General features: G+C 31.7%; 1 protein-coding gene across 5 annotated transcripts in view; it reads left to right on the top strand.

Moving 5' to 3' along the window:
• The window catches only part of LOC105227463 (uncharacterized), a 93,586-nt gene that overhangs the window by 43,549 nt on the left and 24,062 nt on the right, over positions 1-25,975 (top strand). For all 5 annotated transcript variants that reach the window (XR_007422667.1, XR_007422666.1, XR_007422665.1 and 2 more), the window contains exon 3: positions 17,819-17,995. Coding sequence is in view for 1 of the 5 variants with exons in the window: in XM_049455609.1 (XP_049311566.1) it covers positions 17,819-17,995 (177 nt within the window). In the remaining 4 variants the exon portion in view is untranslated. The remainder of the gene's footprint in view (positions 1-17,818; positions 17,996-25,975) is intronic.

The following is a 25,975-nucleotide window of genomic DNA, read 5'->3' as shown; positions in this document are numbered from 1 at the left end:
GGAAATCCATCTTGCCTCAATTATAGGCGCGGAGTAACGTCAATAATCAGTGTTAGCGTATGTGTGTGTGTGTGTGAGTGTTTACCGACAATTATGGAAGTTCATTAGCACCACGACTCGTTTGTCGGCAGTACAAAATGTATATGAACTTAAAGCATTTATCTAATTAGCAGCGCTACGAAATGGGTTAATTTGGGTTTTGTTAGCAGATTTCAATAAATGCGTTTATTTGCTGAATAGAATTAGTTGCAATGGAAAGTTAATTGACACAAATTTTCTAATTTTTATTTGCTGCATTTATTTAGTAATTTTTGAGGGCAGTTTATGCTGGATGGAATTTACTTTTTAAGCTTTTTGACATACGAAAAACGTTTGGTGTAATTTGATATTCGACAAAAATTAGAAAAATGTTAACTTCGGTTGCACCGAAGCTATAGTACGCTTCACAAATACAAAGAAGAACTTGATTTCGATCGTTCATCTTCTAAGGCAGCTACATATATACTACAGTGAGCCGATCTGAAGAATTTCTTCGGAAATTAACTGTTGCATTAAGGAATAAGAGATACTAAGTTTCTTGAAGATATCTCTTGAATTTAAATAAGATTTTAACACAATATAGTCTACCTGTATATCGTCACCTAAGAAGCAAAGCAACGTATTATCAAGAAAAAAAACAATTGAAAATCGCTGTCAGATATAATAACTAATACATATATAACCAAAACTCGAATTTTCTATCAATATTAGTGCAGGATAATATACATATAACCAGTTAATAACCAATATATAACCACTATATAACCATTTTGTACCCAAAACTCAAATTTTGTTTCAATATTAGTGCTTGATAACCAATATGTAACCATTTTATAACCAATATATAATCAATAAATAACAAATATTATAACCATTTTGTAACCAAAAGTCATTTTTTGGTTTTTTATCATATCTCTTCATTTATAGTATATTTTAGCTATAACTACTACATCCTCATTTATATTTATCATAATCAATTCCCGTAGAGAGGGTCTTTTTTTAGGCGTTACTGAGATACTGATAGGACAAGGCTGAAAATAGTATAATACTCTTAGTCTTGAAACTTTTGTGTGAGAAGTGAACGCGTCCTACTTTTTATAGTGAACAAGTTGCCTGCAAAATCATAGGATAGTATCGATTTAGACATTTATATTTTTATGATCCTCATCGCTAATAATAGTTGGCCTCATCAAGGCTTCTAAACGATTTTTAAGAAATTTCTAAACACGACTCTATTTTTCTACCTCAGAAGACATAGGGATAGGTATAAGCTTAAGTGACAAAATTGGACAGAAATTATTTCTTCTACCATTTTTTAAACTTACCAACTGTTTGATAGATAATCGAAAGCTTCGACTCATACTGATATGGTAGTATTATGCTTCGCTTAAATTTGTTCTAACCTTTTTTCGTATAAACTCTAGTCAGGAGAAGTTTTAGACCACATATAGCAGCAAATGATACCTTTTCCAAGACGATATCCTCTCAGTCTTATCTGCGTACACAAGCGACTTAACATAACATCACAAAAAATAGTACAACAGTTTTAAATCACACCATCGTGGATGATACAGCACAGGTCCACGATGCCAAATAATACGCTCAGCAAAAGTTTTCTTTAATAAATTGATGATTTCGTTGGCTGTGTGACATGTAACGCCGTCTTGTTGAAACAAAACGTCGTCAACATCACTATCCTCACAACATTTACAAATTCAGGCACTAAAGTAATTAAATCATGGCTCTATAGCGTTCCCGATTGACTATACATTCATATCGCTACATTTTTGAAGAAATATCGCTCTGAGTCACCAAACAATGACTTTTTGAAAATGTAGTAACGGCGTCTCAACAAGGGCTCGTGGATTATCATCCATCCAAATGCGACAATTTTGTTTATTAACATATTCATTGAGCCAAAAGTAAGCTTCATCGCTGAACATAGTTTTCTTATGAAAATACCATCTCGTTTTGGGCCCATGGCAAAAGATCCTTATGCAAAATCTTCCATGAATTGGATGACCTCAGACTAGATTGTTGCGTGGGATGGCGGATGAATCCGTTCGAATCTTTTATGTACTTTGAGCTTCAATTCTTGCATAAGATCTTTCTGCAAAGTCTTCCATTAAGTGAATGAGATAAAGTTGTTGCGAGGTATGGCGAAAGGACCCGTATGAGTCTACTTTCATACTTTGTTCCTCACTGTACGACACCTCTGCGGATGAGCATTAAATCATAAGAGTAAATGTGGCGAGAAATCGTTTCAAAAGTCGAATTATCGCCTTTGCTGGACGATTATGTTAACCGAATACTGAACACATTCGAACCATTATTTTGGTAACGAATTTCGAAAGTTGTTCACTCAGTCTGTTCATTTTGAAATGGCAAACTATCTAAATATAAAACAAGTAATGGCAGTTAAAAATACCATCTTATTGAAAACCACATGTCTAAAAAACACATCCGCCCAATTTAGTTATGTTCGACTGTCTATCTGTATATAAGGAAGGTTCGCTTATTTTTGAAATATCGATCTGAAACTTTGCAAACGTCCTTTTCTCCAGAAAAAGTGACGTATATGCCAGAACTGCCGATATCGGACCACTATAGCATATAGCTGCCACACAAAATAAATATTCGGAATCAAGAGCTTTTATGGGAAACTTTTTCACTTGGCGAGATATGTTCACTAAATTTGGCATGGATTATTGCCTAAGACAATGGTAGATTCTACAAAGAAATTGTTGAGATCGAGTCACTACAGCAAACATCTGCCATACAAATTGACCGATCAAAGTTCTTATAAGGAATCTGTTGTAGTTTTATATTCTATTATATTTTTTTATTGTGTTTTAAAAATTTACGATGCACTTAACCGCACTTCTTTGGTATATATGTAGCTATAAATGAATATATATACATATAATAAATCTCCGTCTAATAAGTGTTAAATTTCATTCTAATTACTTATATACTCATACGCAACTCTTAGCTGTGCATATATGATTCATAAATCAGTTATTTTAATTACCGCAATTTGCAGCGAGCAAACTATTTATTAAGCAAATTGCATATATACAACGGAAGCACCCACAACATGAATAAATACAAAGCAGCAAACCTAAACAAACGCAACTGCAAATTAATTTTATTGCACTTCACCGCAGCGTCTGGCTCTTTCTAGTATCCAGCGTATGCTCGCATACTCCATATGCTCCAAGACTAGTTTATATGTATATCTGCATATGTAGATGTGCGTGTATGTGTTTTTGAGCGCTCATATTGCAATGACTTTCTTTGCACACCTCACAGTCACTAATGTTTTCATTTAGTAATTGCTTCTTTCTTCTCCTTCACCGCCTTCTGCTTCATCCAGCTTTCCTTCTTGCCGCCTCTCACTTCTCTCTATCTAATGTACAGCACGTTATGCACTAATAATATTGCACAATCACATTCATTCGCTCACTTGTTGCGCCGCATTCACCCATTTAACCGCAAACGCTGTGTTGCCGTCTGTGGTTTGGTGGCCAAAAGGCGTGTTGCAAGAACTTACCTCAATGTGTCTTTATATAAAACTATAAAACACTAAATTACCAACACACGTGCTGATTTTTTTTTTCATTTTTACTTCGGTGGACGCTCGGTTTGTGTGGTCAATGTCGGTAATTAGGCGCTACTCATCAAAGTGGAAATACAAAAATGTGGAAAAACAACAGTTGAAAGAGGGGCATGAAGCCAAAAACCAATATTTGCTTAAGTAGGTGGTTACGCAGGCCAGTAAAGCAAGTAAGCAGGGCAAGAAAGAAATGTGTAATTAATTTGAGAGTACTCCCACTAATTTTGGAGCAGGAGAGTACCGTTGAAAGGAGTTGTAATTTCTACTTTTTCAGTTTTAAAAGCAAAATTATTAATTGGCTGGTTAGAAATAACCTAGATTTAGGTGCAGTTATGAAAATAACGCAATAATTTTCGGAAAGCACATATTGGCTGTTAAATATGTCATATTACCTGTTATAATAACGGATATAATAACGGTTAGTATAACGTATAATAATAAGGGTATAATAACGGGTATAATAATATCAAAAAATACAAATGTCTTTTTTCTACTGGTATTTTGAAAAGTTAGCTGACAGACACCTCTAAGAAATGCTCTCCAAGTATGAAGTTTCAATTTGTAACGAGTAAGTCTCCCGCCTAACAGATTGCTATTTTGTTCTTATTATCAAACAGAACAATTTAGATCTCGCTTTCAATTACTTAAAAAAATATTTCTTTTTTTTAATTTTGGTCGAAATTGAATGCTCTCCAAAAAAGGCTAAAACAATTTTTTCGTGATCGTAACCTTTCGGAAGTTAATATTGGCTACTGGTTACCACGTCATATCAGTAAGTACTGAAAATCTTAAACGAGTGTAAATATATTTATTATTTAGGAATCATTCAATATTCAGTAAAGAAGTGTCTGGTGATACTGGCATTGTAACTGCTTTGCGTTGGAGACATTTCTCAGTCTTGAAACTCCGAATTTCGAGCAGAAAAACCATCATAAGAGTTGAAGAGAGAACAATCACGTATTCTGATAGTAGAGAAAGAAATTTAAAATTCTAATATTGAAACTTAAGTACAAACGTCTAATTGAGTTGTGCTCGAAAATTCAAGAATGTGTGGGAACTTATTCACTTAGAAAATATATAACAAAAAGTACTTTGAATTGAAGAAGAAGCATTACCAAATTTAATTCAAGGCAACAATAAACTGAAACTCGAAGTTCGGAGGAACTTATTGGGATTTATGGATTTAAAAGCATGTAAATTCTTAAAGATTTACTCAAATCACTGATACCAGATATATACGTATATAGTAAAATAACCGGTATTTTGGAGTTAGGGATTAGGACGAATATAATAAAACCTCCATTGGATTGTAGAAATAATAAATTTTCACTTTTACTATTACTGCTTTGCTAGAAAAATCTTCAAAAAATCAAAATAAAAATAAAAACAAATATTTAAATTTTTTTCTTGAAGTTCAACTTCATATGAAATACCTTAAATACAAACAACAATCATACTTCCCACAATTAATTTCGCTGTTGTGCGACTTAAGCCCCTCCCGCACTTATTCTAATTCTCCTACACACACAGCCAAGTCCATTGTGTTTACTCAATCCGACAATTTGTCTGCACAGTTGGCGCAATTAAACTGCTTGAACTTTATTATGCCCGCCAGCAAGAGGCAGCTTTGTTCTTTCGGTTTGTGTGGCGAAATTGATTTCAATGTCTTAGTCTACTTTTGGTTATCTGATGTGGTTTTTTATACTTCAAATGCTTGGCTAGGCTGTGCGGTTTCGTCGTCGTGGAGTGTGTCTGCAATTTGGCTTCTTGAAAAGTGCAAGTGCCGACCCAGTTGTTGACCCAATTCGGTGTGCGTTCGAGATCAACGAGGTAAAAGAAAGTAATCAGCGAAGCAATGCCGTTTTTTACTTTTATCATTTGTTCGGTTTGGTAAATAAAGATTTTTTTTTAGTTTTGTGGACTGCGAAATTTATATGTGCGCATTTATTTTTTTGTTGTTGCTTTTCTTTTTGTTTTGTTTTAACCTAAAACACAAGCGTGAGCTCACATTAAGAGCAATGATGACGACGTTAGTTGCATTATTTTAAAATTATGATGTGAGGTTATGCAGAAAATTTATTTAAAATTAACCCATATCGAGAAAACAAATATCCCTGCAAGGGAAATTTTTGAACTTAATTGTAAAAGGTTTTGAACAAAATTTCTGATATAAATTTTTGAATTGAGGTATACATATATTTAAGAAAAGAATTAAAAAAAAAATATCCCTGCAGGGAAAAATTTTGAAAGCTGGAATGATCATAGACATATTTCAAAATTCATAAAATAAGAATTTCCTTTCAGGGATATTTTTTCTCTATTCATTTCCTCCCATGAATTCGATAGGTTTGCTTTAGGCGAAGCCTTTAAATTAATAAAATAATAATTTCCCTTCAGGGATATTTTTTCTCTTTTCTTTTTACTGACGAATTCGATAATTTTGCATTAGGCGCACCTCTAAAACTAATAGAATAATAATTTCTTTTCAGGGAAATTTTTTTATCTGCCAGAATAATAATTTCTTTTGAGGGAAATTTTTTTATCTGCTCATTTCCACCTATGAAATCGATAAGTTTGCTTTAGGCGCACTCCAAAATTTACAAAATAGTGATTTCCTTTCAGGGATATTTTTTTCTCTGTTCATTTTCAAACTTCGATAAGTTTGCCTTAAGCGCACCCCTAAAATTAATAAAATAATAATTTCCCTTCAGGGATATTTTTTCTATGTACTTTTTTGATAATTGAATTCGATAAATTTGCTCGAGGCTCACCCTAATGTATGTACATATATGTATTCTGATTTAATTCATTTTTTACAAACTTTTTTCAAAATGCCCCCCTCAAACCAAATACCTTCAATAAAAGCCTATGCGAGAATAATTTATGCAAATACTTCAATACACATTTTAAGAATGCGTGTACAACAAATAAACGTCACACATAAACAAATTAAACTCATATGTACCGTTTTGTCAACGTCTATTTATAGACGATTGTGTTTGTAAGCCAGCACTTGCTGACCGAAATCCAATAGCAATCGTCACCTTACCGTTAGCTAACCTAAACACATAAGCACAAAGCTTTTCACAAACGCAACAATGAAAAAAGAAACCAAAAAAACTGGAAAACACAACAACAACAAAGCGAAAAGTAACTGCTTTAGCATTACAAATACGAAAGCAGCAAATGCTTGTGTGCGTGTGTGTGTTTTGTGATTGTGTCTGACGGCCAACAATTCAACTGCAGTCGTCTCGGTGGGTAATAAGAAAGCTGCGTAGGTTAACAATCATAATTAGTATTACCTCTCTCTCTCGCATTGTTGTTGTTGTGCGTCTTTCGTTGTGGCTGTGCAGTTGTTGTATTTTCCAGTTTATTTCTGATTTATACAAGACTTTGTTGTTGCTTTTTTTCTTCTTCTTCTTCATTTCCATTTTTCTTTTATTTCTCCTGCTGCTTGTTTTTGTAGCTTCTTTTTTTGTTGTTTTCTCCGGTGTAGATATCACTTTCACTGCTGCTTCACATCGCGATTGAGTTGGGAATATTTTTGTGTTCGAGCAAGTACCATCTGCGCAGTCATCAGTGTGATGATTTTACTGATGTGATCTTTGTGTGGCAACAAGTTTAGGTTCGGTTCAATAAAAAGGGAAATACCTGCACGCGCATATGTACATACATATGTTTGTATGTATTTATGAATGCAGAGTTAAGATAAAGTGAAATGAGAAATTTTGAGATATTTTAAGATGCATATACTATACATACATATATGTACATATATCGGTGCAAAAGAAAGCTCAACGTTTGGGGGTTATTTAGCTGTTTACCTAGTGCACTAATATCGATCGATATAAAATATTTTTAAATCTTTATGCGAACTAACACTTTTATCAACGTTTTTGCGGGACTGGTTAATTCAAAATTTTTTTTTGTTATTTTCAAAACTTTTTTGATCAACTCTTTAATATTCATATTTAGTAATAATATTTCTTCTTTTGTATTTGAGATAATTTTAAGTAGAAAAATCTTGTTCACCGCTCGATATCCTTTCCGGAGGTCTTTCTAGAGATCGGCTATGAAAGCAAAGGAATCCAAAAATTTTTCAAATGAATGACCGACTATTAAAGTTCACTCAATTGCGTAAATGTATATCAGTTTTATTTAGTAATTAAGAATAATATCTCACCAAAAAAAAGAAAACGCCTTTTTGCTGACTTGCGCCAGGGAATGCAACCTCTTCGCATAAATATATGTATAATAGTTTTTATAATTTGGTCCATAACGTTAAAAATAAATAATACATTAAAATATTTGTTGAGCTTCTTTCTTTTTGTTTTTACTATTTTTTTATCTCGCCTTAACATATTTTGTCTGTTTTTGTCTAACTAAATGCTTCAGTGACTGCACAGCGTGGGAGTTGCTGTCAGAAATTTATGATTACAAATGTAATTAATTTCTACTGTGTATGCTCAGCAACAGCAAGCATATCAGATCAGGTCAAGTGGAAGCTTTGTAAGCTGTAAAACAGAACTGTTACTAATTTCGTATTTAAATTAGCCCAAACATTAATTTTTTTTCTTTTTTGTACTTTAAATTTTTTTATTTCGTTAATTTAATATTTTCAATTTACAATTTAGTCAACTTTGCCATTTTTTGTTAGATTTATTGGAATTGGAAAAAATTTCAAAAAATATTTTAGTACAAAAGTAGCTAAATTCGAGTTATGTTTTATAAAAACTGTATATACATATTTGAGTTCATTAAAGAGGTAAAGTATACAGACTGCTTTGTAAGGAATAATTTTGCTTAACAGATATTTCCTCTGGCCACATGACTTCAAATAATTTGAGAATATTCTTCCAAATGTTTGCTAATTAAGAAAGAACGTGGGTTTTAACGGCCAAAAAATGCCATTTTCACCATTTTTCATATAATAAAGGAGTTATTTTATTACAACTTCTGAGAATTTCAAAGAGAAACATTTGAATAATATTTCATTAGTATTTCCTAAAATATTTTTGAAAATTCAGACATTTATAGCTGGTTTCCAGAGGCACCACTCAAAAACGTCTCCTGGCGGTGGTCGGTGTAACAGACGACGGATTCATCTAAAATCAAAATAGCAAACTTCATTGGTTAGTAGATGGGTATGTGGTATGTCGTGATTAAACGAAAGTTTTAAGAAAAAACTAATTTTTGGCAAAGCGGCAAATAAAACAATATGCTTCTAAGTGTAACAATTAAGGAGAATTCCGTTAAAAAAATTAGTTCCATTTGAAAAACAATTCCTCAATCAATCACAAGATCATCTTGTTTTTTGTAAGATTTCAATAAGATCGCTTCACTAGTTGCTGAGAAATCGTGATCACGGAATTAAAAAACAATGTTTCGAGAAAAAACACGATCAAAGATCGACAATGTTTCGGGAAAAACACGATCACTGATTGAAGCAGCTGACCGGTCTAGCCTGGCGGGTCACTCTACCAAAGATTCTATTTCCTATTGCGATTGCTTTGAAACTTTGGGAAAATATTCTAAACATGGCATAGTATTGAAAAATACTAAAAAAAATGGTTTTTTGAAATTTCAAACCCACGTAACCCTTTAAAAACACTATAAAATAGGCTTTAAGTTTTATAGTAATATACTGAGGTTTTATCATCGTATGCTTATTTATGGCATTTATGCTGAAGCTGCCATCAAATTTATAAACTTTTATACTAAATAAGCTATTAGTTTGATAAACAAAGCATACCTTTAGGGGACATGAAAAAATTTCATTCGTAGTACATTATAGAACTTCTCAGTCGATTAATCGTATTTAAAACAATAATATATACATGCATATGGTTAGAAGAAAGGTTAGGAGAGATACACTAATGCATCAAGAATGACCTGATAATGAAATTCTAGATGCAGAAGGCCACTTTACTGAACGCATTAGGGCTAATAAACATTTGTATGGCCTTGAGACCTTAGTAATCTTCTCTCTTCTGCCTTATTGAGTTTACAACAGCACGCTAGTTATTCTTCCTTTTCGCGGTTTAGAGATTCGATCATGATCGTTCGATAGTAATCTTCATAATTGCAATTATATTTAGAAAAACAAGGATTCTGTGGAATTTAAATGTCATATATTAAGTTTAATAAATATTTATTTTCTAAAAATATATGCATTTTGTATTTCGAGATATTCTACTATACAATGTTAACCCAAACTATTACTAACATTTCTGTAATCTGGTTTTATGTTAAATTTACAAAATTACAAATGAAGGCTTAGTAATTTTACATAACTTTCCTGAAATAAATCCTTGAAAAAAATTTACTTATCAGCTGAGAGTAGATTTACAAAAAATGCACTCTTTTTTCCTGTAAAAAGCTATTTAAAGTATTTTTCGTAGTATACCTTTAGGAGTTTTCACTTATGCACACAAATAAATTATATTTTATATGCCATTTACGATGACAAATAATGAGACACACTTTTGAAGGCTGAAAATTATTTAAAAAAAAGCTTTACTAATAAACTTAAAGAAGGCTTAAATATATTTTCTCCATTTTTTTTGTATAAAAGTATTTGAAATATTTTTCGTTGTATACATTTAGGAGCAATATACCACAATAAATTATATTTAAAAGTGAAATATTACATTCAACTTAGGTAAAAGATAACATATGATAGATTGTAGATATGTTTATAGATATCCGCAAGACAAAAGCGAAAAGAATTATACTTATTTGGGGTAGGCCAAACAAAAAACTAATATTGAATTTAAGTGTAAAAAAACCGTATATCGCGAAAAAGATATAATACCTTAAAAATTTGCTTAAAGAAATATTTTTGAGCATTGGGAATTCTTATAGAGCAACATATTCCCAACAATTTCGAACTGATGGAAATTTTTAATCAAAAATTCATATACTCAAAGCTTTCAAAAGTAGACAACCACAGTTTATACACAGCAAATAAGTAGTTTAGATTAGTAGAATGTACTTTTATCAGATAATACCGCACTTATATAAGCTTAGCATTAAATCAGCAGGGCAGCACCATATATGTATGCAACTTCAGCATAATCAACCAATCAAATTGACTCAACTTTCATTTTAAGGTAATCAAAAGCAGCAATTTCTGCGAAGTCGACTACCATACAACCTACTCTTAGTCACCTTTAGTTAGCACAATCACCGCAAGCAAAAGCGCAAAAAACCAAAAAACAACAAAAATCATTACAAACAACAAAAGAAGTAATAAAAAAAACAACAAGAAAGCACCATCAACGTGAAATGCCATCAAACACTTGCGCCGCTCCGATTAACGGCAAACCAGAAGTGGCTAAAACTAGTGCAGACACTAAATTGCCGCAGGCTTGTTACAACAACAAAAACAACAACAACAACAGGCACTAAAAAATCGCAACCACCGCAAGTACTTGGCTGGAAAAGTAGTGTAACCTGATATTCAGCGCCGCTTACATCAAATAAGGAGCAAGCGCACAACAACAAGAACAACAACAAACATACAAGCAGTAACCTCAACACCGGAATGCCAACAGCAAAATTTAGCAATACACATAAGTAAAACAAAAGAATTGTAACAAGTCAGCAGCGGCGTTTATGCCACGGCGGTGGCGGCTGGTGGCCACTTGTCGTCCCCATTAATGTGGCGACCAACGTCTAGTAGTGCAAGTGCTTTACATAATAATAAATAGCGGCTTAATTGCCTTTATCGGTGCTTGCTGCGCGTACTTGGTGAATGGCGAACGGGCTTAGCGGGCATTTAAGTTTTTGTGTGTGTGTGCATGTATATATGTATGAGTGTAGGTTGATACACGTGATTGGTGTAAAAGGCGGAAAATATTGCATTTTCAGGCGAGTTGCATGTTTTTCACCAAAAAACAGTTTTATTGCACTATTTTTGTCTAAATTCAAAAATCATTTGATTGGAGGTTTGAATTTCATTTTGATAATTAAAACTTGAATAAACGATTTTTGTAATTACTTTAAGGAAATTTTTCATGTAGGAAAAAAAATAATTAAAAATTTGAAAGTTGATAAGCAGGCAGTGCGATAATTCAGGAAGTTTTCAAGCAAAATTTATTTTTTTAATAAAAATATTTTTTTTTTTTTTAATTTTCTGTTACAAATATGTTCCGGTAAATTTTTCAACTTTTTTACACAAACAAATATTATCTTATTTTCAAAATAAAATTTTTTGCAAAATAAATTATTTTATAAAAAAATATTTTAGTGAAATTTTTTATTTTTTTTCTACAATTTAAAAAAAAATATTTTCTGCTAATCCTGTCAAACACTTAGAAGTTTTTTTAAATTAATTTTTTTTACAAAAAAAATATTAACTTTTAAATTAAATTTTTTACAAAAAAAATAAAAAAATATATTTTTCAATTTCTGTGAATTTGTCAAATTACATAATACATTATACATTTTAAATTATATATTTCTTATTTTCAAAATAAAAACTTTTAAAAAACATAAAATTTCTTCAAAAAATCAATTTCGGGTAAAATTGTGAACATTTGTACCAACTTTTTTTACAAAAAAAATATGTTTCAGTAAGGTTTTCAAATTTGTTATAAAAATTACATATTTTACGAAATAATTTTTTTTTTAACTTTACAAAACATTCTTATAAATTTGTGAAATTTTTCACAAATTGCCTTTTTTACAAAATTAATTATGAAATGAATGAAAAAATATATATATTGTTAAAAAAACAAAAAATTAATTAAATTATTTTCAAAACAAAATTTTTTACAAAAACTAAATTTTTTTTTTCAAAATAAAAATTTACAAGACAAACAATTATATATTTTCAAAAGAATCTTTTTTTACTTTTTGCAAAAATAATATTTTTTGAAAATAAAAATTTTTGCAAAACAACAACATTCTTTTTGTCTAAATAAACTTTTTAACAAAAAATATATTTAGTTTTCACAATAAAAATATCGACATAGAAGAATTTTTTAATTAATTCAAATGTTTATTCAATTAATTGCTTTCTACCGCTCAATTTCATCAAAATATAAATTATTTTTTAATAAAAATTTACAGGAGAAAAAATTATATTTTTATCAAAATGAAAATTTTGACTTAAAAAAAAATTATATCTTTCGTCAATAAAAAAATTTAAAAAAAATTATATTTTTTGTAAAAAAAATTCAAAAAAAATAATATTTTTTGTTTAATAAATTTTTTACAAAAAATATTTTTTAGTTTTTTTTTTCAAAAAAAAATTTTTAACAAAAAAAAAATTATTTTTCAAAATAAAATTTTTGACACAAAAATATTTTTCTATTAAATCATATTTTATCTAATTAATGGCCATCTACCACACAAGCGATTTCTCAAATTCATAAAAATATAAATTATTTTCAATGCCAATCACTCTATGCAGCCCAAATACCGTGCCACCCAACGCTTAAGAATGAAGTGAATTATTATTAATAATTTTTATTGTTGAACTTTCGGTAATAAATTTTTCACAACAATTATTTTTCCGCTATCAAGCAATCAATAACTGCATAACGGTTACAACGTACACAACTTATAAACATATTGTTATATGTGTGTGTGTCTGCACACTCATCGCCCATCAAGTTGGCGAGAACAAGTGCCAATGACGGCGTCATGGGCAGCACTACAAGAAACAACAGCAACAACATGCTAACATTTGTGCACGCAACGGTAAATTTGCTCTTCCCCTAGCTGCTCTTGAAAATGTGCGCGCAGCCATAGCCGATCAGCATTTTCTTGCAGCACCGCCGCCACGGCACGGGTATGGCTTGAAACGCTTAACAGCTCATGATGGCGAAGCTAATCGTTTGCCGGTTTGCAATTAATTTCCAGTTTCCAGCAAACAAACATACATATTTCTTGCTGTTGAAAGTTTGTGTCTTAAGTCTTTAGTGCCCGGTTGGTAGGAGGAAATAAATTTCTACACTAACTCTAGTATAATATATAAGAGTGAAGGTATGTATTACTCTGCGAAGTGTGTGTACAGGAATGCTCGCCACTCATCGGTTAAGTATTTTATTGTGTAACAGTGAATATTTACTATTTGCGCGGGAAGCATTACAAGCTAAATACTTTACAAGTTATTGCTGAATTAAGTACGAACAGAAGTGGTTAGGGTTTATGGCAGTGCTTGGTGGATTAAATGTAATATTTCTGCATTCTTGCATTGAATTGTTATGTTGCAATAAATACTGAGGGATTATACAAATGATATTCAATACAAGCTAACGTAATTAAAAAACAAGAAGTTGGATTATTTTATAAAAAACAATTTTAGCTATGAAAATCTCAAGAATTTCCAAGAAAAATATATTTATAAAATATAACGTATTCTTATATTGAAAAAAGTTCATTATATTTACAAAACCATCATAATTTAAATATTTATTGCATACTTTCGGGTGCATAGTAATTAAATCTGACAACCAATAGTTTCTTGCCTACATTTAGGAGCTTAAAATGATATGGAAAGAAAATAATGAAGTAGAGATAACATAAACCTCAATAAATCAAAAATTATATATTCAAAGTCTCTCAAATTCGAGAGCATTGTATTGAAATTTGGCAATCAATAATCTATTGCCTACATTTAGGAGACTTGGAGGAATCTCGAAACTAAATAGTGGAGAAAAAAGTAGTATAAACCTCTACAAATTCAACAAATTTTATTTTGAAACTCTCTCAAATACTGCAGTATTGTTATGAATTCTGGCAATAAAAATCTCTTGTCCACATTTAGGAGCCTAAACAAAATCTTGAAACTAAATAATGAAGAAAAGATAATATAAACCTAAAAAAATATACAATTATATATTAAAAATCTCTCAAGTTCAAGAACATAGTAATCAAATTTTGAAATTATTAATATCTTGCCTACATTAAGGAGACTAGACGGAGTCTCGAAAAAAAATAATGAGAAGAAACATAAATAAAACATAAATCTCAAAAGTTATGAAAAAATGTATTTTCAAATTCGGGACCATACTAATTAAATCTAGCAACTAGAAGAAATCTCGATAAATCTGAAAAATTACGAAAAACCATATTTTCGGGAGTAAAGTATTCAAATCTCGTCAATCATAATTATTGGCCTATATTTAGTGACGTAGACAATATCTAAAGACAAGATAATGAAGAAAAAATATATGTAAATATACAAAAATTCAAAAAATATGTAAAGGGTGATTTTTTAAGAGCTTGATAACTTTTTTTAAAAAAAAAACGCATAAAATTTGCAAAATCTCATCGGTTCTTTATTTGAAACGTTAGATTGGTTCATGACATTTACTTTTTGAAGATAATTTCATTTAAATGTTGACCGCGGCTGCGTCTTAGGTGGTCCATTCGGAAAGTCCAATTTTGGGCAACTTTTTCGAGCATTTCGGCCGGAATAGCCCGAATTTCTTCGGAAATGTTGTCTTCCAAAGCTGGAATAGTTGCTGGCTTATTTCTGTAGACTTTAGACTTGACGTAGCCCCACAAAAAATAGTCTAAAGGCGTTAAATCGCATGATCTTGGTGGCCAACTTACGGGTCCATTTCTTGAGATGAATTGTTGTCCGAAGTTTTCCCTCAAAATGGCCATAGAATCGCGAGCTGTGTGGCATGTAGCGCCATCTTGTTGAAACCACATGTCAACCAAGTTCAGTTCTTCCATTTTTGGCAACAAAAAGTTTGTTAGCATCGAACGATAGCGATCGCCATTCACCGTAACGTTGCGTCCAACAGCATCTTTGAAAAAATACGGTCCAATGATTCCACCAGCGTACAAACCACACCAAACAGTGCATTTTTCGGGATGCATGGGCAGTTCTTGAACGGCTCTTCACCCCAAATACGGCAATTTTGCTTATTTACGTAGCCATTCAACCAGAAATGAGCCTCATCGCTGAACAAAATTTGTCGATAAAAAAGCGCGAAACACATTTCGAACCGAACACTGATTTTGGTAATAAAATTCAATGATTTGCAAGCGTTGCTCGTTAGTAAGTCTATTCATGATGAAATGTCAAAGCATACTGAGCATCTTTCTCTTTGACACCATGTCTGAAATCCCACGTGATCTGTCAAATACTAATGCATGAAGATTCTAACCTCAAAAAAATCACCCGTTATTTAAAAATTTTTTTTAAATCTTAAAAACTAGTTTATATCGACTTTTCAGATTTACTAAAATTGAAAAAATTGTGGTATACGTACGGTGTCTAGTGTATAGTATATTAATTTAATCTGGCAATCAAAAAATTCTTCGCTACATTTAGGGGCCTAGAAAATGGTGAAAAATCTGAACACAAGCAAAATAAAGAAAATATTTTTAGTCCATTTTTGCTATGAAGATTGGCTTCAAACTTAAATGGAAATTTTATATACACATATAACAAATAAATAATTTTACAGAGAGACAGTTCAAAATATATATCAACTATTTCTGGAAACAAAAATGGTATATGCCTACATTTCAAATATTAAATATATGTATATAATAATTGAAATCTGACTACGTTAGGAAAAAGTACTGCCCTTCAAACTCACTTGGCGCTGGATAACCTTCTTTCATTATTCTACAATCTTTCAGTTGTCTTTATCATTCACCATAAATAATTTGCTACTTGACCAACCATTAAATTTCGCAATAAAGCTTCATAGCATTCATATATCAAAACAGAAAATTAAAATCTAAAAATTAGAAAATCCAACTAACAAGCATCTCTTGCAATATTTACAAGCTTTTATATCTTTTTATAACCTATAACTTATCAGCTTACACAAGTCACTTCCGTGCTAGTTACGAGCAATTACGATGCACAGCAACGCAGTGAATTGAAGAAGCTTAAACAAACGATTGCCGCAGCAGACCAAAAGAGCTAAAAAAAAATTGCAGTGAAACCGAGCAAATGCATTGGCGTTATACTAAAGAGTAACTACATATAATAAAACGCATAAAATATATGAAAAATACAAAGAAACTAAATTTTATTGCTGATATATGAAATTTATACTTTATTATTACAAAATCGTATGATTACTCATACGCAGTGGCGGCCCACAGGTCAAAACGGTCAGTAGGCAGTCAAATTAGTTATTACGAAATTGAAAGTCAAGCAGTTGTTAGGCATATGCGACTTATGAGACTATAATATATACATATGTATATATACTTATGGAAATTATGTTACATAAACATGTATATAGTACTCCAACTGTTGCTGCAATTTGCTTGGGTCGCTTGACAATACCAACTAATTGCTTGGACTTAATCACCTCGCAATTACTGCTGCGCGCATGACAATTGCGCACATCTATCACACACACACATAAATACATACATATATATGCATAATCAAAGTTCATAAGGTATATATGCCCTGCTGCGCCAGCGCCAAGGGGCGTGGGAAATTTTCAAAATTAGCGTATACTACTGCATATACACCATTTTTATGGCCTGTATGACTTATATAACGATAGTCTAAAACAACGAAATTATTTCTCGATTAATGTAAGGTGTACCTGTGTGCATAATTTCCCCGTTTTATCGCTCCACATGCATGTAAGCGCCGCGTGACGCACTTCCAAGCCAGGATTTTTAATGCTCGCGTTGTCTGTCAGTCAGTTAGTGTGTTAGTGTCAGCAACTGTCATTATTTCGAGTTGGGTGTATGTTGCACAGCTTAAAAGCTTTACTGCTGACAGCCACAAGGAAGTTCACTTCTACGCAGAAACCAGCTGTGTGCTGTGCGTTGTTACGTAACTTTATGCGTAATTCATCAGGAAAAGTGAAATTTATGCGTTGAACACACATTGCAGCTGAGAAGTGACTTTATTCGTGTGGAATTTTTTATTTTTATTTTAGAAATTGGCTTGCGTGGATTTGTGTCAAAATTTATGGGTACCTATAAGGAAGTGCAGTAATGGTAATTATAATTAAATTACAAGTACTGAGTTCGCGAGAAAAATTTTAGTCAGCAAAATAGAAATTGTGTGAGGGGTTTTCTTAACTTTTTTTAATTTGAAATTTTCTAGCTATTTTTAAACTATTTTATAACTTGCTTTATATATTTTATTTCATGTATCGCAGTCATCCCACAAAATTTTATTAATCATTATTTCATTTATTTTTCTTATTGCAGAACCACCTTGTAGTTTTCCTGGTTCACCAGCCCACAGCACAGTCGTATTTTCCAGTGCGAACTTGACGCATGGCACTGTCGCTTCCTATACATGTGAACGCGGCTTCGAGCTGCTGGGACCGGCGCGACGTGTTTGCGATAAAGGCACATGGGTGCCGGATGGCATACCATTTTGTGGTAAGTTAAAATACAACAAAAATTAATATCAAGTAATTTTATGCTAAAAACTCATATTATTGGATATAATCGATAATATCAACAAATTTTACACTGAAGATATCGAAAAAGTTCTTGTTTAACGAAATAATCGATAGTATCAAATTGCTTAAAATGTACAGCTTAAGCATCGATTCAATTCATATTTATTGAAATAATCGATAATATTAATAAATGTTGTACTAAATATATCGATAACTCATATTTATCGAAATAATCGATAACTAAAATAAACGGTTTCAGTAAAGAAGTATATATGTACTTACAAATTTGTTAAAAAAATCGAAAAAATTCAACGGAACAATCGATATACATACATATATCGAAAAAAATGTAAAGTAATATTTTTTTGAAATTTAGAAATTATTAAGTTTAAATTCAATAGAAATTACAATAAACCAATTTTGCAATGAAAATATTTTTACAGCTTATATATGTATATCGGAACAATCGATAATATTAACTGTTATACGAAATATATCGATAACTCATATTTATCGAAATAATCGATAACTAAAATATTCAAGCAGTAAAAAAGCCTGTGCTTACAAATTTTTTGAAAAATTCAAAATAATTAAATCCATCGAAGCAATCGATATTTATCGAAAAAAATTTATATTTTATAAAATGGTGTAAATTTAGTAATTAGTAAGTTTAAATGCAGTAAAAATTAAAATCAAGGAACTTTACATAAAAAATATCGATATAACTCATATTTATGCGAATAATCGATAATTAAAATGTAGAAAATTTGCGGTTTTTGAACTAATTTAAATAATATAGAAAGATGCAAAATATTGAGATTCAATGAAACAATCGATACTTATCGAACAAATTCAAAAACCGATCAACATAAAAACTTTTATTTAACTCTTCCTTCATTTCGTCGGATTGTCAAATAGTCAGAAACATCGATAAAATTATGTTTTTGGAGTAATAACTAATCGATATTATATATATAAATATGTATGTACATATATAAACTTACTTTCAATTCAAAAAATATGGTATATAGCATATCCATAGATCAAATTAATAGAATATATGTACATACATATGTATGTACATATCTCTGCTAATATAATATAATATAAATATACAGACTAACACAGTCATCTTAGTTTTACGATTTTATAGTATTCACCGATTTCATGAGTAAATACAAAATTAAAATTGGAAAGTTATCGAAATATCGATAATTTATCGATTAATTACAAAAGGAAAATTTTCATATTTACGATATGTTTTCACCATTATGATAATTGCAAATCAAAATCTCCATAAATCGTTTAATAAGACAACAATTTTACTAAAATTTTGAAAATATCGCTTTCATCAAATAAAAAATCGATTAAATAGTGATGCTAAATTGTTACTTTTATCGCGAAATCTACATGAAACCTTTGATAGGACAGTAAATCTACTGACATTTTTGAAATACTGGCGTTATCGAATAAACAATCGATAAATTATCGATGTTAAATTGATACTTTCTTCGCAAAATCCTCATGAAACCTTTAATAGGGCAATAATTCTACGGCGATTATTTAAATATCGCTGTTATAGAATAAACTATCGATAAATTATCACTGTAATGTTTAAAAAAGCTTATAATAAAGAAAGAGAAAATAATAAATATTTAAAATCGCAAAATGTGATATAAAAAATTAAATTAAATAATACAAACTTAAAAACTATCTAAACGCAATCTAAAATATTAGAGCTAGAAATATTGAGTGAGAGAAATACCATCCGCTTCGCTGTTAAGTCAAAATTCATATCTCAAAAATTTACAAATCTTTCTAATGATACATATATAATACATATATAATATGTATTTACATAAGAAAGATTTTTAATTTTTTTCTAAATGAATCAGTAAATCATACATACTTACATATAAGCAACCAAATATTACTATGAAATACTCGCCGCCTGAGGCAATATGAAACTAGCAATTAGTTGTTTAGATATTTGAGTGGCAGAAAGAGGACAATTGTCGCCACACGCACCATAAACCGTACAAATTTTTCCAGATTTTTTTCATTTCTTTATTTTTGCGCTGGCCACACGCAAGTGCCACAAATCTAAATGCAATTTTGTCTTCCGTTAACGGATCAGTTAACGGGCCACGCCAATGCCATAACAATGTAGCACACTTATCACGCAAAGCGGCGAAATAAACTCACATTTGTTGCTCTTCCACAAATCCTCTTCCACAATTTGTTGTTGTTATTATTAAATCCACCAAACTTATTTGTTGGCTTGTTTAACACAAATATTTGCACAATCAAAGTGTCAAGGATATAAGAGCATGCACGCAAAGACAATTTCTGAGCCCCACTGCATGGCAGCCGAAACAAGAACAGCGCCAATTGAAAACTTAAGTATGTGGACACGCAAAAATACACACACATACACATACACATTTGAATATGTGTTAAATATTTCACTCGTGTCTGGCCAGAATTAGATTACTGGTACACGAAATTTTCGTTTACTCGCGTATTCATATGTAAATGTGTAAAAAGAGGCCAATTTGTTGCTGGCTTTTTAATAGAATGCAATCGCTCTGCGAAGAAGAATGTTAAAAAGTAGAAAAGAATGTCTTTTGAGTTTACGCTAAAAGCGAAAAGGTGTTAAATGTGCTAAATGCAAAGTGATTGCGGAAGCCAGTTGATTCACTGCAGACAAACACATACATACATATGCTGGTTTCGTTTTAAAGCTTTCAATCAGGTGGCAATTCAGCACAGAGAGCAGAGATAGTGAGTCTAAGTAATGGTGAGAGATGAATGAGCTCAAAGCAGTGACGAGTAGATTTTAAAATAATACAAAAAAACTACAAAAATGACGTAGAAAAACGCGGTGTACAAGTGGAAGTAGAGGAAACTTGTAAAGCAAGTAAATTTTTAAATGTTTTGAAACATTAATTAATTGAGCAATTAAGCTTAAGTGGATGATTAAAGAGCAAGCAAAAACATAATTTATTGTAATATATAAACTAATTTTAAAGAAATTGTATTTTTGTGTACCTCTTTGTATTTGTTTCGGCTTCTGCAAAGTACAAATATTGAAAATCAAAATATTGAAACAAAAAATTAAAATCTTTTGGTATTTTTTTCTAATACCTAAATATTTTTCTTATTTTTTTGTTATTTACAAAAATTAAAAAACAAATTTAAGGCAGATTTTATATAATAAAACGATTACAATGCAAATTTTTAAGCTTACAAATCAAAATTACTTTTTTTATATCAGAATGTCGATATTTTTCCTTTACTTGCAGAAGAAAATAAAAAAAAGTAAAATTTGCCAACATTTTTGTAGAAAATATAAAATTTTTAAATTAAATTTTACAATTCAACAAAAGTATTGAAATAACAATTATTTGGAAACAAACTATTTTGAGCGGCTTTGGCGTTTTTTTTTCAGTTTCTGCTCGTTTCTTCCTCCATTCAGATGGTAGTTGACTTCTTTGCATGTCAAACTCATAAACCCATGTCTCATCGGCAGTTATAATGCTCTCTATGAATTTGGGATTGGAATTCGCATGAACAAGCGTGTTCAAAGAGATCTTTTTGTGGTACTTTTAAAAAAAAAAAAAAAACAATTTTATCGGGACAAGTCGAGCAAGAACGTCTTTCATACCCAAAAATATCCAAGAAAATCAGTCGAACAGACTCGAGATAATTTTCAAGCACCGTATCACTATTTTAATCTATTCGTTAGTTGAAGAGGTCGAAAGTCCTCTAGAGGGCGAAGGTCGTCAGAACGAAGCTTGTCTTCAACGATTTCTATATCTTTTTTGAAGGCTCTGTATCACTCGTAGGCTTGTGTTTTCAATAAAACTGAACCGCCATAAGCCTTTTCCAACATTCGAAACGATTCTTACATGATTGAATTTGGGTAGAAATACAAAATTCTAGACAAATTTCTTGTTCCTGACCATAACTAGGGAAATAAATACATTATGAGTATAACTGAGTTTGGAGCTCTCGACTAAAACGGGGAGGCATGAAGGAAATTTTTTTCAGAAATGCTGACTCAACGTATTAAGCAAATCACATCAGGAACTTGTGCTTATGCAATAAGGTATTCAATTTCATTGACTGAGTTATCAGGAATTATATATGGCTTCATAGGGTTAAACAAAGGTAATTTAAACCCTTCATTTAAAAAAACCAATAATTTAGATGTCAATAGATTCCAAAGAAGAAATCAAGATTATAGGACACAGAATAATGTGCCAAGTAATAGAAATAATTTTACGGGCCAACAAAGTTTAGATATGCTAATAGTTTTATCAATCAACAAAATTACAGGCCAATACATACAAATAATTCTGCAAGTCAGCAACAAAATAATAGAACTTATAACACATACAATTTTCGAGGTCAAACAAATGGAGCGGGTCAACATAATAGCAGACTACAAAAGACAAATAATTTTTCTAGACAGTACTAACCTGGACTAACAATAACAGCGGACATTATAGGTCTAGGGATTTTAATAGGCCTACTCCTATGGAAGTAGATAGTATGAGTCAGGTAGAGGAACCGAAAGAAACAAACGTTAATGACGGTTTTTTACCAATTAGCAGAGATCACGTTCATATTTGCCATAGTAATTAAGGACAGTTCTACCAAATTAGCAATATACATGTTTTTTTTAAATAACGTTTACTAGGAGAATTTAAATTACAATTTCCGGGTACTTTTTTTATATGTGTTTGGTCTATAGCTTCATTCCTTCCATTTTTTCAAAATCTTTACGTTCATTTTGAAGAAACGTAAACTATACTGTTGATCAAAGTACTATCCATATGAAGCTTTAACATTTTCTCATCTTTCTTCTAATTTTTGGATTTCACCCCAAAAGAACTGTGAAAGTTTGGCGACCAAAAATTAATCAAACGAATGTTGTTTTGGTAAGTTCTTAGATCTGGTTTAGGTTGATAACGCCATATCTTCCATATTCTCCCCGATGTGATACTTTGATCCTACCAGAACCGAAATATGTTGTTACTGAAAGAATAAGTTCTAATTTTTGTTTTCGAGAGAGTTATGTACATTAAAAAGTAGAAAAATAAAAAAAAAACGAAAACGACTTTTTTTTAGCATTCAGGCGGCATTTCTAATATGCAGAATCATCCTCCAGTACACTTTAATGAGTATGAAACCAAATTTCCTAAATTTTAAATATACATATTTGTGCATTGTATTTTATTTGTGTATAGTTCGGAAATGGAAGCTTTACTGACTTTCAAAGCTTCTGCAAGCTCTCCTTGTGTTTGTTAACAACCTTCATCGAGCAATCCTTTCTTCTTCTAAGAGAAACAAAAGTGTTATCAGATATTTTTATAAAAAAATGCAATAACAATTTTTACAAAAAAAGTAAAATTTCAACATTATTTGCCACACCTTAAAGCATTTGCTCCCTCCAAGAAACTTCCACTTTATACAGACAAAAAAAACAATTTTAACCTAAAATTTACGCTTCAGATAGAAAATTTCGCAAATTATGCACATAAATTGCACTTGCATTCAAGCACAACCGTTAAGCTTACACCGTTGATGGTGTTGATAATCATGTTGCATGCAACAGATAAGCCATCAAAGCATCTGTCACGGCGACATTACACCACAAGCAGACAAACAGAGCCGAACCTGACGGCATGAATGCAAACAACAAACGACCGCGCTGACACTTTGTAGCAATCAATGCTGCAACACACACACAAGCACACTTGCACTCAAGTGCACTCGTGTGCTCGTATGTTGCATATAATTATTCTAAGTAGCATGAAAATGTACAAAACGATGCTGTGTCGCCCGGAGGCGGGCTGCAGTAGGTCAGTAGTGGCACAGCGAGCAAGCAGCAGCGTCAGGCAGAAATCGGCACACATTGCCAACAGCAGCAACAACAACCATACATAGGTACAAAGAAAGAAAGAAGTTTAAGAATTGAGTGAAGAATTGCGGGATTAGCGCAGTTAATTCGAAAGTACTTGTCGTCGGGCAGTTAGATATAAATGCACCGTTACGTGCAAGCGTCGAAAAAGGTCAAGGTTGATATGCAGATGCCGTTGTTTGTATTTACCGCTGTTGTTGTTGTTGCTTTTCAATTGCAGCTTTTATGTTGTCGTGTTGTTGTGTTGCTGTGCTGCCAGCGCTTGCTGTGTCGCCAACAACAATAACTCCCACTCAATTATTTATGCTTTGTGGGAATGCAAGCGTGCCTTTCGGTTACTTTCATGCTTGTTGTTGTTGTTCCTCTCCTAACTGCACATCACCGCGCAGACGCAGCTGCTTTTGTATGCATAAATTTATTAATGTTCTTTGGCGAATGTGGCAAGTGGCACAGTGAATGTTTTGCCTTTATGCGAATTCTGTCGATTCTCGCGTTGTTATTGCCTATTTATCTTCTGCTATTGTCTTTAGAAAGTAAAATCCGCGTAAAATTTTATGGGAAAAAATCTGTTTGCCTTTGAGTCGAAATCATGAGAATTTTCAATAAAAAAATCTGCTTGCCTTTGAGTCAAAATCATGAAAATTTTCAATGATGTTCAATAACGGATAATTTGTGGTGTTTTGTTGGGGTAATGATGAGTCCTAATGCCTTAATGATGGCTTTCGCAGTAATAGTTAAGCTAAGTATAAGCTAAATTGCCGTAAAAGTGAGTTATTTGGTTGGACTTTATTATTTGCTCAAATTAGGAAAATGAGGAAACTCTTTCTCGAGGCATTTTTTACTCAATATCATCCATTTCTCAGGAGAATAGAAGCATTTGAAATGAGAAAAACATAACCTAAATTTTGTTTGCTCACATATGTTGACTCGGTTGTGCCTTAATGAGGATTCCACTCACTATGAGCTTTCCGATTTGTAATGCGTTGTTTTTCATTCATAAGAAACAAAAAAAAAATTGCCTCAAAATAATCCAATTTCTAATACTTAGAAAGTTTTTCGAAGCGAAAAATAATTATTCGTTATTGTTGACCCACCCTAATACTGATGTAGATAAATTTCTCTAAACCACAGCTCTTCTTAAAAATAAAGTCTAACCCACCTAAGAACCAAAAATTCAATGATCTCGAGGAATGTGGAATTGTTCTCAAAATCTCTAAAGACCATTAGATCGTATAAAAGCTTAAAGCTGCCGAGAAAAGTTCAGCTTCCCTATACTATGGATCAGAATAAACACTATATCATCTACCATCGAAATATCTAACGATCTCAAGATGCCAAAATATTAATCCACGACTGTGTCATATAAAAGCTTAAAGCTTCCGGAGATAAATTTTCAATGCCCCAAACAGACTCTACGTCTCTACTAGAAATCATAGTCCAGCAAAAAATATATAATGACCACGAGGTATAATATAATTGACAACAAAACCTTAACCGCCCATTGTATCATATAAAAGCTTAAAGCTTCCGGAGATAAATTTTCGTTCTCCTTTTGCGACGACTCTCCTCGAAATCATAGTCCATTCTCTCTAGCATCCAAGTCTCTAATGACGAGAAGTAATGTTATCATAGCTTTAAGCTCTCATGGGTCATATAAAAGCTTAAGGCTTTCGAAGACAAATTTTCGCTCCATCTAAGTCAGGACTCGAAATCTTAGTACAGCCTCTCTAGTATCCACAATTCAAATGACCACGTGAAATAATGATATCAAAACTTTAAGTTGGCATTGGATGATATTAAAGCTTAAAGCATACGAAAATAAATTTTTGCTCCATTTTTACCACAACTCTATACGAAATCATAATCTAGTCTCTCTAGCATCCAAATCTTGAATGACCACGAGAAGTAATGCTATCAAAACATGAACCGCGCATAGGGCCACATAAAAGCTTAAAGCTTCCGAAGGACCCAGGAATTCTTAACCAAGCCTTGGGTCATACCGAGGTTTGATATAGGAGTACCTAAGAA

The sequence above is a fragment of the Bactrocera dorsalis genome, chromosome 4 (assembly GCF_023373825.1).
Source record: "Bactrocera dorsalis isolate Fly_Bdor chromosome 4, ASM2337382v1, whole genome shotgun sequence".
Taxonomy (NCBI): Eukaryota; Metazoa; Arthropoda; class Insecta; order Diptera; family Tephritidae; genus Bactrocera; species Bactrocera dorsalis.
This window is presented reverse-complemented; position numbering and strand designations above follow the sequence as displayed.